Raw genomic sequence first — 16,036 nt, forward strand, 5'->3', positions numbered from 1 at the left:
GACATCCCCTAGCAACACCTGGGGTCTACAAAATTCCATGCAGTTGTGGCCAAGTACATATTGGAACAACGAAAAGAAGTGTAAACACCCGCTTAGCCGAACATAAAAGAAACTGTCGCTTAGGACACATCGAAAAATCGGCCGTAGCTGAGCATGTTTTTCGAGATGGGAATCACGAAATTAAATTTAATGAGACAAGCGTTCTATCACGAACATTCCATTATCATGCACGCCTGTGTAGAGAAGCAATAGAAATTCACAAACGCCATAGCAACTTTAATAGAAAAGAGGAAGTTGTAAAGTTGGACAAAATATGGATGTCGACGTTGCGCCAGCAGAATGACAATCGATTACTCTTAATCGAGAATAATGACTAGTTCCAAAGATAGGCATACCGTCGGCATCACGTGACGAATGATGGTGCCCTCTATGCGCACTATAAGTGCTAGAGTACCCGGAGCCTGTGGCAGTAGCCGGACGACCTCAGAAGATGTCTCCCGCAGATGGAGGCCAAACGTCAGGTGGAAATTTTGTACATCGACTACGGCCTCTCCGCCAGGACGTTTCAACCAAAAAAAATTTCTCCTTTTTTTAAAAAAAATAACTCTTTTTAGAATGAAAATTGAAGCACTACTGCTATGGCTAACTGATATTTACGTTCTTTGCCCGGTTATTACTAAAAACTACCTGTTTTAACTGAGAGCAAAGAAATCCAGAAAAACAGCAGTCATTTAGGATTAAAATATGGATTCGGTTTTAACTGAGCGGTCTTTTCCATTCTCTCGTCAATATCGATAGTGTATTACTTCCTGTGCCTTAAAAGTAGCTCATACGCATACATTCGTTAACAATATTATTATTTTTGGCTACAGAGACCGAATTATTGTTTCTATCGAATAACATCCGTCACCCGTACAGTATTAGTTTTTCCCCTGTTTTTCATGATCACGAAGGGCTTGGACGATTTCAGAACTGTTATAAGGCAGAAGTAATTTTTCACATTTAAAAGGTTGATAGAGGTCCCCTTAATATAACCACGATGGAACCGTTTAAAAAGATAAAATCGAACATTGACTGAGAAGCCTTTCTCGAAAAAATGAAGATATATTCAGGTATTAAACTTTTCTTAATTCCTCTCGTTGGATTCACTGTAGTTTAGTAACTATTTTCTGTGCTAAAGTGCAAACATTTGATTATTGAATTCTCTTAATAGCTAAGGATATATTTCATCGACCCGCGCAAGTGCATTTAGTTGTCGTATACCACGCAACTGCTAAACAATAATGAGGTATCTGTTTGTTGATACTGCCGTTGGAGAAAATTTACAATAATATCACGTGATAGTATCAGTATGTTTACTTCGGACATACAAATGTCAATACAACAGTGATTGTTCACAAACATCTAGACGTAAAATAACATTTAGGAACCAGTAACAATGTTGAAAACAATTTGCTTGACATAGTGTGAATAAGATCTACGATTTTTATAAAAAACTTTTGATAATAAAAGTCAAGCGAAAACAAAATTAATGTAATAGCCCTTTTTGTTGGCAATTAATATCTTTAGAGAAATACGGAGTTTTCTATGTGTGTTAGAGAGCGAAAGCTATTACTTCCTCCTGATAAATCCACAGAATATATCATACACACATTTCGTACTTTAATATTTCGACTTTTTTATGGAATTAATGAGGGGCAAAGAATATTAGTAAAAATGAGGTAGCTGATACAGCGGATTATATTTCACACAGTCGTAATAAGTACACTGCACGCGATACACAGAGCTAAGAACGTGCTACAGATTACTGAGATATAATTATTCTCATTTCAGCTGTACAACTGTTCCGTCCTTCACTCGGCTTCGTACATTACTGAGATCGTGACGGTCACTTCGTTTCATTGGTGATATAATCTGTGTTCTGGAAACACCAGCTTATTATACGGGTGCAATCTCACAGATGAAGAGGAACTTCTTGTCGCAGAGTACGTCATTGTAGTAGCCTCTGCCCGTCAGAGTTAGGCAGTTCTCGGGCTTCCCACCGTCGACGTTGTTCGGCTCGTTAACGCCCCAAACCTGGAACTCCATGTCTTTTAGGTGCCTGCCTGTAAGAAGTAAAGGAAGAGTCACAGACTGTAGTAACCACTTCAGTTACTGCACAAAGATGACTATCAGTAGCATGCTTCGAAAATGATTGTCATCTGCAAATTCATGAATGTACACGATACACACACAGGCACACACACACACACACACACACACACACACACACACACACAAACAAAGTCCAGAAAGGAAAGATAGAGGAGCAGAGAAGAACTATGAGACGACACGTATATTCTCATAGTAGCTACAGTCAAACATCAAACTGCAATGAAATAGCAATTAAATCATCACCTTTATGAAAGTATGGAAAACTTATTCTTAGTAATTATAAAGTATTTAATAAGCCAGGTAGGAAATGCTATCCTGGTGTATAACCGCATTAGATGAATTATTATGAATTATGGGTGCCATCAGAGTTCTTTTCCCGTATTTCTTACGCTACTCTTCTTAGTGATATTTGCAAACACTTTAAACGTAGCATACTGTCTACTATCAACGATGCAAGTAATAAGCTAATATTTGAGGTAATCGACATAATCATATTAAGACAGTATTAATTGCGAGTCACGATAATGATTGATCGAAAAATCTTCTCATTCGCACAGTTACATACGTTATTACTGAAGTTAACTTTGGTCACTGAAAGTGTGTTCAGCATTCTATGTAATTTGATACCTCTAAATTTATATAACCTGCATTCAGCAGTTACCCTATGGCCAACATAAGACTGATCAACTGTTTATAGTATAAACAACAAATGCTGGTGTGATATTTGTGAAATATTTTGTTTAAGTTCGGCCATCTATGTCTGCTTATGTGCCAATGAATTCTATACAATGAATTACACTGAATATTTGTATTTGCTCATGAATAATCATCTACACATACGAATTTACACGCATAATGAAATTCAAATTGTCGTTAACATTAAACAATGGCCGAAAATTACGTACTTAGTTTTAATTAACTTCTTAACATAAATTAACTGCTTAAACTTCAGCCGAATTAGTGACACATCAGCAGCGTCGCAAAAAACTTCAGACGTACAACGAAAATAGATACTTAATAACGCATGAAACAGCATAACCAAAAGTTACTCCTCCCCTGTTGAGTCATAATCGCTTTCTATATGTGAATACAATTATTATAGGAGAACTGTAGCGAAATCCACCTACAGAGCTTCAACGATGTAGTTCATGCAAAACCAGTGTGATAACTAAAAGATTGAGCACACTGTGGAAGAACACGGCTTGCAATATCATTGCCGTTTCGATATACCCCGAAGAGATTACAACACGGGGAAGCTATGAAATATTTTCCAGTGTCTTGCTGTAATGTGCCGTTGGTATTTCCCTCGCCTTGTCGTTGTCACGAGAGATGTAGAGGCCCAGAGAAGACAGGGCTTATTTTACCACAAACACACCCCATGACGGAAGGGAGCCCGTTTGGAAAGTCAGCAGTTTCAGCCTAATTACTACATGCTTTCACGTACGCCTTATTGAAGTTAGATGTTTATTGATACCCAAGAACAAAAATTCAAATCTACAGTTACACATATGACACTGTATGTGAGAAAAAGATGTAGCCTGTTTATGTTGTCTTGTATGCTAGTTGTAAAGCTTTTAAGGAATCTGCAAAATTATTAGTAGGATTTGCAGTCTCTGTGCTCAAACATTTGAAACATACCGACATGCTGAGACATAAATGCGTCAGAAAATGTAGTGCGAGACTTGAGTTAAAAAAATCGTGTACTATTAGTGCGTGAATATTTTCATTTCCTGCTCAGAAGGACAGGGCGGTACCATTCTTTTGTAAAACATCAGTTCTGTTTACCCTGACCAGGAAATGACTAAATTGTGACAAATGTAATTCCATTTGGGATAATAAGAAGAATTGAAGATTCAAAAATTTCTTGAGGAAGGATACACTCGGATCGTAATTTTTCATTGTGGATTTCCATTCCTCACCAAATGGACAGGACTGACCATTACAGCTCCTGATCTCTCTCTCTCTCTTTTCTGTGTGTGTGTGTGTATGTGTATGTGTGTGTGTGTGTGTGTGTGTGTGTGTGTGTGTGTGAACCTAACAAACTGAGAGCTAGGCAGTGGACTTACGGAGAAGAACTGACTGACAAGGAATTTCATAAGGTGGCCATTACCTTAAAACCAAGTATAAAAACTAAAATTATCGTCAACTCGTGGATTCGTTTTAAAACGACAATGCTTTCCTACGCGTGGTCATATTGCAGGTGGTACGCCGTTATCTTCCTCTGACCTCTAACCTGACTTACGCAGCCAGTTGTAGGAGGGAAATACAGTTTAACGTAGTCCCCAAACCACGTCCTGACTAGCAATTTCCACTAAATGGTTCAAATGTCTCTGAGCACTATGGGACTTAGCATCTGAGATCATCAGTCCTCTAGACTTAGAACTACTTAAACCTAACTAACCTAAGGACGTTACACACATCCACGCCCGAGTTAGGATTGGGACCTGCGTCCGTAGCGGCAGCGCGGTTCCAGACTGAAACGCCTAGAACCGCTCGGCCACAATGTCCGGCCAATTTTTCACATTAACTATCGTTGTCAAAGATGAAAGATGCGATAAGTGACAAAAATCAGCGGATTCATCGGATATCGAACACGAGACGAGTGCATCCGCATTCTGTTTTTTGCCACCATTCTCCTCTACGTCTTTGGCATGATATATGTATGGCGTTCGTTGCCCTAGCCGGTGTGGACTTACACTGATCTGTCAAAACAAAATGACTACCGACCCATTATCAGTATAAACCCGTCCAGGCAATAACAGTGTCACCTAACGAGGAATAACTGCTAGTCAGACATATGCACGGTGGTTTCACCGTTGTGTCAGTGAGAGTGCTATCCTGTGTGTAGAATGGGGAAGGGGCATGTTCTACCTGATGGCCCGGAGGCTGGACACGAGCATTTCGGAAAGTGCACGATTTTTCGGGTGTTCGAGGAGTGCTGTGGTGAGTGTTTTCAACACGTGGTGAAACCGAGGTCGAAACACGTCCAAACGTCGTGGGGTTGGGCGGCCACCCCTCATTATAAATGTCGGACGTCGTAGGCTCGGCAGACTGGTACAACAGGACAAGCTGCGAACTGTGGAGGAACTAGCATGAGATTTTAATGCTGGGCTGAGTACGAGTGTGTCTGAACACATAGTGCACTGAGTACTCCTAACTACGGGCCTCTGCAGCCGAAGAGTCATGCTTGTGCTAATGTTAACACCACGACATCGGCAACTACGACTGGAATGGGCACGTGACCATAGGCGAGGCATTTTGACACAGTGGCATAGTGTGGTGAAACCTTTACCTTCTTCATCATGACTATGGGAGGGCGTGAATCCGTCATCTTCCAGGGGAACTGCTGCTTGACACATATACTGCGGGACGGAGACAAGAAGGCAACGGCTCCATTATGCTCTTGGGAACTTACACGTGGACATCCGTTGGTACAGTGGAGCTCATGCAAGACACCACGGCGGCCAAGGAGTATCGCACAGTGGTTGCAGACCACGTACACCCTTTAATGACGATCATGTTTCCGGAAGGCAGTTGCATTTTTCAGCAAGGTTATGCGCCATGTCACAAGACCAAGAGTGTGATGGAATGGTTCGAGGTACACAGTGGCGAGTTCCACTTGATGTGAAGGTCATCCAGAGTGCAAGATCTGAACCCGCTCGAACACATCTGTAATGTTATGGGACATGTTGTCAGAGCTCATCGTCCCTCTTCTCGTAATTCACGGAATTAGGTGACTTCTGTGTGCAAATGTGGGGCTAGCTCCCTCCAGCCACCTGTCAAGGTCTCATTGCTTCCATGCAACGACGCGTCGCCGCTGTTATCCATGACAAAGATGGACATACTGGCTATTAGTTAGGTGGTCATAATATTCTTGCTTATCAGTGTACCCTTCATTGGCATTACCTGTGCAGATATTCCATCCGTTAAACCCTTGTATTGCTTAGATATTACGTAATAAGTAAAATTTCATCTTTAAAACCTATTGACTCCTAGAAACTCAGAGGTCTCCTTAAAACGATTGAAAAATAAAAGTTTTCGAGTAAATAAAATATCATTCGAGGGTTCACCTCTGAGGTTTCGCTATGAAAATATTATGTTCCTAAACATAAAGGAGAACTATAGGTTCTTTATTCCTAAAATACCTGGGAAAACTGACGACTGAATCATCAAGCCACATATCATTTCAAAGTCTTAAATAACAACTCTCAGCTGTTCAGCAGTGAAAGGTGCTTCACTACTATGGTGGTGTAAAAATTTTTGACGATAATTGTACAGGGTGTACATAAAGTCCGAGAACACTTTCATTTGTTTACTGCACAGGAAGCAAAGATTGTACAGATATCATACATATGTCGTTTTGAAGAGCAACCCTGGAAGTTATTTTTCATGTATACCGCCACAGCGTAAACTGGTAATTTGCCGATAGCACTAGTCGCAAACAAGGCGAGTCCAGGTGAGGAGCGAGCTTTCTGTGTGTTGGAATTCGACAAAAACAAGTCTGCTACAACTGTTCAACGGATGTTTAGAACAAAGTACTGTAAGAACCACCAAGAAGGAAGCCCATTTACCACTGGCACAACAAATTCGTTGCGATAGGTTGCTTTTGCCCGGAGAAGAGAAGCGGGCGTCCCAGTGTGAGTGAAGTGAATGTGAAGCCATGTTTGCGACTTGCCTGAGTGTCGGAAAATTACCAAATTACGCTGTGACGGTATGCATGGAAACAAAATACAATGTTTCTCTTCAAAATGCAATATGTGTGACATCTGCACAATGTTTAGTTCTTGTGCAATAAATAATTGAAAGTGTTCCCGGACTTTATATACACCCTTCATTTTATGACCGAAAACAAATGGATAAACACATGCAGCAACATGAACTAAACATTTTTGAGTCGGCAGCCCATGCTTCATTTAAATAGAAACTTGAGACTTCGTAGGCTGGCATGGTCTTTATCTCCAGGAGAAGGAAACAGGCACGAAAGAAAGGCAATATGTCATTATTTCAGAGCCATCCATTTTTTCTATTTAAACCTGTATCAAACTTCTCTTGGAAGTGGCATATTAATCTTAAATAACGCATTAGAGAAATTTTTGAAATTGAAAGTAAATATTGTTAAAAACAGGAGCAGTTACTGAGGCCAGCTCTCCAGTACATGAGCATCTTTTGTGTCATAAAATAAAGATTCAACAAATTGTGTTTTGCAGTAGCAGGGCGGTGACTCTCTTTTCCTGCAAATGCGGAGTCGGTACCCCAACTAACAACCTCGACGATGATGATGTGACAAGGTGTACGCATTTCTCTGAGTCCATTGGAAGTATAAACTTTGTGTCGTAGATAGTAATAGTACTCATATCTTTCTTCACTGCTGAAAGTGTGTTATTCAGTGTAATAAACATGACATGTAATGCTTAATACTGCCCTCTTAAGCTTCTGTTGAAACCTATTGGAAAATTTAATCGACAGTGGATTGATATACCTTTCATGTCAACCAGTTCAACTAACAACTACGTTATTGCCCCAAGATGAAACGCATTTCTTTGAAATAACAATTGCTTTCGTAAAGTTACCCCAAGATTACTTTGTTTGGAGAGCTGCTGTGATCTATAAACACTTGTCTGTTTCTTATTCCCACAAATTTCTGACTTTTTAAAAGTAAAACTAGTTTGTGCCTTTTTAGGTTGAGCCTATAAGTTTTTATTATCGAATTCCAGACTGAGCCTGATACATATGTTTATATAAAAACATTTTTCTGGAAAATGGGTAACTAGTTTTTGTAGTGTAATTCCACGAAAATGAGGAAAGAAAGTCCTAGCAAGTACTAGAATCATTTCGAAACTAATGGCTCCCTTTATTTTTATGGGAACGACAGCTGATGCAGCAAAAACAATACACATAACAAACTTAAAATAAGAGTTCAGTTACAATCTGTTATTTATCCACATAGTCACCTCCATTCGTTACGCACTTTAGCCAACGCTCAGGAAGAACCTTCATGCCGCGCTCTTAATTACCTGAAGCAGCTGAGGCTAGCCACAGCTTTGGCGACAGCAACCATGCATTGAAAATTTAGGGGATGTAGTTTATCTTCCATAAAGCCAAAGAGAGGGAAGTCTGAATGTCGCAAATCAAGAGTGCGCCTTGAATGTTGTACGACAGTGTAGCTAAATTTCGTACTAAGTCCAACGGTGACTGTACTGATGTGTATCTTCTTCTCTGTCGTGACTCTGGAAATTTGTGCTTTAATATTACTCACTGTTCCCTTGTATCATTATAAACTGATATTTGTCTTATGCACTAAGAAATCCGAAAGAACAAAAGGTTTCCTATCTCAGAGGAATGTGTACAACAGGTCGCCTGCAGCGGCGATGGTACTCAACTTCTCAGTTACCTCAGAAATCACATATCGCCATTGCATGAACTGTGTTTTGGTCTGCAGTGGAGTCGCCACGGCTTATATCCAGTGATGCTGACATTGAGAAAATTTTCACTAGTAACCGCATATTGGTCCATCAGGTTCAGAAAATCTTTAGTTCGATGAATTGCAAATGAGGTGTTACAGGATGGCAATGAGTTGTTCATACCAAATCATCCCAAACGTTTTGAGACTGGAGTAAGGAACAAAAGAAAAGTGAAGATGGTGGTAGTTTTAGTGCTTCTGGTGTCCTACGTAGTTTCCCCCTGCTCCCAAAGAATACTTATACAACTACGTCAAACTATCTAACTTTAGGTTTGGGATGTTTTTCAACCCACACGTCACATTGATATGAACGTCGTTTATGTCATGAAAGCGTTGAGTCGTCATGTGAATTTCGGCACTTCATTGTTTTGTGGTATAATGGTGTTGACAACAGAGTCTCTGGGATGATAAATTTCCAGAAAGGAGTTGTTTGTACTTTGCATTTCAATTAAACTGTGTCAGACTCGTTCGGGAGTCAAGGTGTGCAAGGCAAACTTTGAGCAGAGTGTTCTTTTCTTCGAAACACAGTTAGAGAATTTCGTACACTTAGAAGTGTTGTTCCGTTGTGATTTATTACACGACAATGTTGGCACACTACAGTCACATGTCCACTGCCTGCTCACATCTGAGAGGTGGACTGTGTATTTGTTGTTTACAGTCCTTAGTTCAAACTGCAGTAGGTACTGCGCTGACGTCACTTTACAGGAATCAAATCAGTCTCGGAACTATTTGAACAGATGGTGTACAATTCCCTCATCGTAATCTGGAAGATAAACTGATCTAGACGCCGTTCATTACGAGACATGACAGTTGAGCAAGGCAGACTGGAACGTGGTTTATCGTGGACATCGATTTCATTGCTATAGAAGGGCCATTTTGGAACGCTCTGCTGCTTCTGCTGCAGCTGCTGTACTATGTCGCAGGAGCACAAAACCATCGACCAGATTAGTACTGCACCGACATAATCTCGCTCGCACAATCAACGTGAACGTTAAACGTAGGAGGTGTCGATTCGGATGACCTCTAAGCGACAGACGTTTTCATTTTCACAAAAAAATGGTTCTATGGGCTCTGAGCACTATGGGACTTAACTGGTGACGTCATCAGTCCCCTAGAACGTAGAACTACTTAAACCTAACTAACCTAAGGATGTCACACACATCCATGCCCGAGGCAGGATTCGAACCTGCGACCGTAGCGGTCGCGCGGTTCCAGACTGTAACGCCTAGAACCGCTCGGCCACCCTAGCCTGCTTTCATTTTAACATTTAGAGATGTAGACATCAAGAAACGAACAGTGTACGATGTGTGTTTATGGCAATAACACCGATCTGACAACTTTAAGGAATACTGAATGTGGTGTTTACCGGAAATGATGGAAACTTACAAGTTTCAAATGGTATACGAACCTGTTTCGGTGACGAAGTCGCCTTCAACAGCTTCATCCGTGAAGCCTATGAAGTATCCGTCGTACTTCGGCTCGACGAGTCTCAGCAACGCCTCACCGCGGCGCCACGTGTCAGTGACAGCGAGCGTCGCGTTCTCTGAGTGACACACCTCTGCTGCGTCCGCATATGTTCTTTTCTCCGTGTGCACCTTGTAGAAGCGCCCTGCGTCCGCCGACCATGTGTAGCCATCGGGTAGGCCCACCGAAAGCTGGCGCTCACACAAGAAAGGCGCTGGGTTCTCGCAGTTCACGTCGTTCAACAGTCCGTCATTGCGGACGTCGACGCAGTCTTCTTCTACGCCATTACCGTTGTTGGGCTCATTAGGCTGCCACGGCAGGTACGGCACTGGACGACCTGGTAAAGTACAGGAGGTTCAATAAGAAACAGGATTAGGTTTATTATACCGTAAACGGGTCGGAACGTATTGCATTAGAACCAGCCAAACTTGCACAGTGTAGTGGAAAAAAATAATAACGGTAATGCGCACATACGGGAAAGTAGCTCATTAGAACTGTTACTAGAGTCTGTTTTGCGGAGAACGCGACTTGAACACATACGTTTTGTTAGAAAAATATCATATTATCAAGTTTCGGTAGTCTGGCCATCATCGGGTGCATAAGAGTATTCACAGCACCATGTTAGTCAAAATAAAAACATACACTACTGGCCACTAAAATTGCTACACCACGAAGATGACGTGCTACAGAAGCGAAATTTAACCGACAGGAAGAAGATGTTGTGATATACAAATGATTAGCTTTTCAGAGCTTTCACACAAAGTTCGCGCCGGTGGCGACACATGCAACGTGCTGACATGAGGGAAGTTTGAAACCGATTACTCATACACAAACAGCAGTTGACCGGCGTTGCCTGGTGAAACGTTGTTGTGATGCCTCGTGTAAGGAGGAGAAATGCGTACCATCACGTTTCCGACTTTGATAAGGGTCGGATTGTAGCCTATTGCAATTGCGGTTTAAGGTATCACGGCATTGCTGCTCGTATTGGTCGAGATCCAATGACTGTTAGCAGAATATGGAATCGGTGGGTTCAAGAGGGTAATACGGAACGCCGTACTGGATCCCAACGGCCTCGTAACACTAGCAGTCGAGATGACAGGCATATTATGGTTCAAATGGCTCTGAGCACTATGTGACTTAACTGCCGTGGTCATCAGTCCCCTAGGACTTAGAACTAATTAAACCTAACTAACCTAAGTACATCACACACATCCATGCCCGAGGCAGGATTCGAACCTGCGACCGTAGTGGTCGCGCGGTTCCAGACTGTAGCGCCTAGAACCGCTCGGCTACTCCGAGTGGACGTTACATTTCAGATATGTTACGACCCTTCATTCGATCCCTGCGAAACCCTACATTTCAGCAGGATAATGCACGACTGCATGTGCAGGTCTTGTACGGGCCTTTCTGGATAGAGAAAATTTAGACTGCTGCCCTGACCAGCACATTCTACAGATCTCTCACCAATTGAAAACGTCTGGTTAATGGTGGCCGAGCAACTGGCTCGTCACAATACGCCAATCACTACTCTTGATGAACTGTGGTATCGTGTTGAAGCTGCATGGGCATCTGTACCTGTACACACCATCCAAGCTCTGTTTGACTCAATGCCCAGGCGTATCAAGGCCGTTATTACGGTCAGAGGTGGTTGTTCTGGATACTAATTTCTCAGGACCTATGCATCCAAATTGCGTGAAAATGTAATCACATGTCACTGTAGTATAATATAATTGTCCAACTAATACCCGTTTATCATCTGCATTTCTTTTTGGCTTAGCAATTTTAATAGCTAGTAGTGTATATAAATACATCGGATTACAGTTTTGACATGAGTGAGTAGACTACCGAGCACAGTTTTTATTGACTGACGACGTATTATATGTCATCATATAATGATAACGTAAAATTCACCGTTTCATCACCTGACAACATAGAATTCACATTTCGCCTAAAATGGGGGTGTGAATACTTGTATGAACCTGATGATGGTTAGACTACTTAAACCGGCCGTGAAGATAAAGTATTTTATCAGCAGATTAAGAAGATAATAAGACGTTTTTCAAATACATAAGAGATGCGGGGCACCAGGTGTTGACGCTATGTTGTGATACATTTACAACGACAGGAATACGAGTACTGGGACATTTACCATTTATCTTACAGAAAAAAATCATTTGTAAAAGAACTCTCTATTCCGAGCCCGGATAAAATTGTGAAAAAAAAAAGATTTTAATGTACCTTAAGAAATGAAGCACATGCTAATATTTTAGACGAAATTGTGGGCGGAAAAAAGTCTTTTGCTTTTAAGTGGCACCATGCCGACATTCCTCTGAAGTGGTTCAGGGCGAGCGAAGAAAACCCGTATCGGGGTGGTGGTTCGAGGATTTGAAACCCGACCCTCCCAAACACGAGCCCATTGTCTGAGGCAGCGGGCCATCTCGCTCGCTCAAAAAAGTGTGAATTATGATTTCTATAGTATGATTAAGAACGAAGCCTTTGAGGTTCGTGTTATTTCCCATTAGTACCGAAAGGTGTTCCATATGCATGGTGAACATTAACAAAACCGTCAAACTGCAGGGACGGAATTCTGATTAGAAATGCGGAAATACGCGTCCTGTGAACACATGTCCGGAAATGCATCGTTGCCACGGAAAGGGCGCTGACGAATGACATTTCCTCTGACCACGAACCGTGTGTACCTTGTGTGTTGCCGGCTGTGTTACTGAAGCAGCACACTAGAAGCAGTCACTTCTGGTAAAGGTTACTTCGTCGGTAAAGACGAGTGTTGACAGATATCCCATAACTGTAATGGTCTGGTGCAAAAAACCTTCCACTCCTTCCCGTAGAAGGAAATCTGATGCTCCTGATCCTTGCTTTGATTGCAGATGATAGTAGCAGTTGTAATGCAGGATACACATAATCGTAATTTGGCTCACACAATGGTGGTGGGCCACTTGCCTGGAATTTGTGCTACGGTTCACCTCAATATCGCACAGAACCCAATGCATCATATCTGGTGTACGCATAGTCTGCCGCCTCCCTGCGCGTTTGTTTGTCTGAAAAGAATCATGATCACAAAAACGCCACAAAAGGACTTGAAATGTTGTCTGATATAATTGGTGTGTGTGAGGCTACTTGCTTAGCCGTACACAAACACCATTTAGACTTGTTCCCGACATGAATATCGGACCATTCTGCTGCTTACAGTACACCGCGTCAGTCACACAGCCAGCAAAAAAAAGGAACACACGGCACTTGGTCAGAGGAACTCATTCTTTACCTCCACTTGCCGTGGCATCGACGTATTGGCGTTCGCATATTCACAGAATCTTTTTTCCTCCAGTTCCTGTCGGCTTTATTAATGTTCAACCTCTACTGTGACTAAGCTACCGGTATTCAAGAATCTGATAACATCTTTTCAAATCCCAGAAACGTTTTCTGCACTGTGACTCAAGTGATATAACAATTAATTTTGACAAGAATTGAAGTGATCTGCACGGTGATGTACACCGAAGGATTTTATGCTAAAGGAGTAATTATTGTTTTTAAATATCAGACAAGCCAAATATAGAAATTATACTGCAAGTGATATTACCATCCATCCCTACGAATACGCCCTCGCTGACTCGATCTGAGATTCCAACGTAGGCGTACCATATGCCCTTCTCTTTGGGGAAGATCTGCTTCAGGCCGTCATAGGCGTAGCGGTCCGGTGGCACCGCCAGCTGCGCCCCCTCGTCTTCGCAGAACTTCTTGGCGGCCGCCCACGGTTTGAAGGTGCGGTACAGCCTGATGAGCCCATAGCCCGGCACGTAGTTGTAGCCCGGTGGGATCTCCGGCACCTCGGCTGCAACAACACGTTCACCCTACTGTACAGAGGTTTACTTTGTTACAGGATAATGAGCTTTTGAAGGATACCTACAGCTGAACAAATGGGCATTTAACTGGATCAATATTGAGTACGCCACTTCAGTACCTCCTACAAGTCTCTGGATTGTATCCAGGTGAGGTCGACTTCTTGCCGCGGTATTTCGGTTGACCATCTTCCGGTGAGTGTTTTGCAGTGCCACAAACTTGGCAAGAAGTCGACGTCATGCGGCAACAGTCTCGAATATTCTTTATTCTGGAAATATTTGAAGAATCACAGATTCGCACCTATCTGTGAAGCATTGCTAGCACAAGCTGATCAATTTAGTACCTCCATAAATTCAGGGATAGGCTCATATCTGGAGAACATAGATATAGGATATTTCTAAAATTTTGCGTAATGATCGTTAAACTAACGGGCAGGTGTATTGTAGACCTCTGTAACGGGAAATTGTGATTCCCATGGACTGCAGAAGAACTGTGAATGTCAACGGATAAGCGCCTATTTCACTGTTCGCTCAGAGTGTAACTACAGAGTTAAATTACTGCATACAGAAATGTCTCGAAATTCTGTCGTTTTAAATCGATCTCGGTAAGTAATGCGCAACCGCGATGCAAAGCACGTAATGAGGAAGCGGAGTCGTATGTTTCCTGATCACTGTGCCTTGTTGTTAAGGTGAACGCACGACTACAAGTCGGCTGCAGCGACTGATAATCAACCATCAACTAGAAACAAAAGGTAACGTAACGATTTGCGACTAGCTGTGGCCACCTGGAAGAAGCCGACAATACTGCAAAGGAGTAACGGCAATGGTCTCGCTTGCGAGGAATTGGACTTGAGATGACGTAAGCCGTACTAACTGAACGTTTGCTGAAGACGTTCAAGCTCACATCTACCGGCTGACTTGTTAGTTTCGCAGACAAGTTCACAACCGATTACATCACAGCTCCTATAACTGAGGTATCTTATTCCCTTTGCAACTAACTTCCTTTCCCAATTGGAACCCCTGATGACACATTAACTACACTTACAGTGAGTCGAAAAAGTATTCGTCTACCTGCATATCTGCATATCTGCATATCTGCATATCTTTAAAAAAACAGTCTGTGTAACATGAAAAGAAGCATATACAAAATCTAAAGAGCCCGTCATGTAAGAAGTACCTCGGTAAGTCATTTTTGTTGAAAAGTAAGGAAAGAAAAACATCCAAATAGACAGCAAGGTTAACTAAATAGAAAATGTAATTCAAGAGCTAGTTCATAAACAATTCGTCCACCATCTGAACACGCTGAAATTCTGCACTCAGTGATTAAACCATAAAGCTTACCCACGGCACACACTAGAGTCAAACGTGCGCGGCCCCACTCTATCGCTTGTTGTGGTTCTGAACGGCGGCGATACAGTGCAATTAGCACCATGGGTCGTAAGGGCAGTGAGACAAAGCTGATCTAAAGGAAACTTATTCTGCGTTTACATAATGAGTGCAAATGTCCTTAGAGATTGCTAAAGCAGTCGGTAGACCTAGGTCGACAGTTCAGTTCATAATATAGCGATTTTGGCAAGAAAATAATTAAGAACCAATCACGTACCGGATGCCCTCACACTTTGATGGAGACGTGAGATTTATTACGATGGAAATGAAGAAACCTAAAATCAGCGCTCCTAAGTTGGCTAGGAGTTAGAGTGTAGAGTTAAGAAGGTACGTGGCAACACAATCAGAAATACCTTCAAAACGTATGGGTATCACGGACGGGTAGCGCTCAAGATATTTTGGGTCAGTGAACAGAATCGAAACAAGAGTCTTCATTTTGCGATTTGTACTTAGATTCAAAGAGGAAGACTTCTGGAATAGAGTAATATTTTCTGATGAGAATAGATATAACGTATTCGGGTCGGATGGCAGGTGAATAGTATGGCGTAAGAAGAATGCGGAGATGTTGCCTTGTAATTTTGTGCCACCGGTTAAACACAGTGGTGGCTCTGTGATGATTTGGTGCTGTATAAGTGCTGCTGGTGGTGAAAAATTACATTTCAGAGAAGGTACAAATGGATCATAATATGTATGTCAACATTGTAAAGAACCATCTAAA

The 16,036-nt window shown here is 42.0% G+C and overlaps 1 protein-coding gene across 1 annotated transcript in view; it reads right to left on the reverse strand.

Annotated features, from left to right (window-relative positions):
- Nucleotides 1-1,333: 1,333 nt before the first annotated feature.
- The window catches only part of LOC126334701 (macrophage mannose receptor 1-like), a 54,845-nt gene continuing 40,142 nt past the window's right edge, over nucleotides 1,334-16,036 (reverse strand). Inside the window, exons 4-6 of the mRNA XM_049997205.1 lie at nucleotides 13,674-13,925; nucleotides 10,023-10,415; nucleotides 1,334-2,105 (exon numbers count right to left, since the gene is read on the reverse strand). Coding sequence (XP_049853162.1) covers nucleotides 1,939-2,105; nucleotides 10,023-10,415; nucleotides 13,674-13,925 — 812 coding nt within the window. The 3' untranslated portion in view covers nucleotides 1,334-1,938. The remainder of the gene's footprint in view (nucleotides 2,106-10,022; nucleotides 10,416-13,673; nucleotides 13,926-16,036) is intronic.

The sequence above is a fragment of the Schistocerca gregaria genome, chromosome 2 (genome assembly GCF_023897955.1).
Source record: "Schistocerca gregaria isolate iqSchGreg1 chromosome 2, iqSchGreg1.2, whole genome shotgun sequence".
In the NCBI taxonomy this organism is placed as follows: Eukaryota; Metazoa; Arthropoda; class Insecta; order Orthoptera; family Acrididae; genus Schistocerca; species Schistocerca gregaria.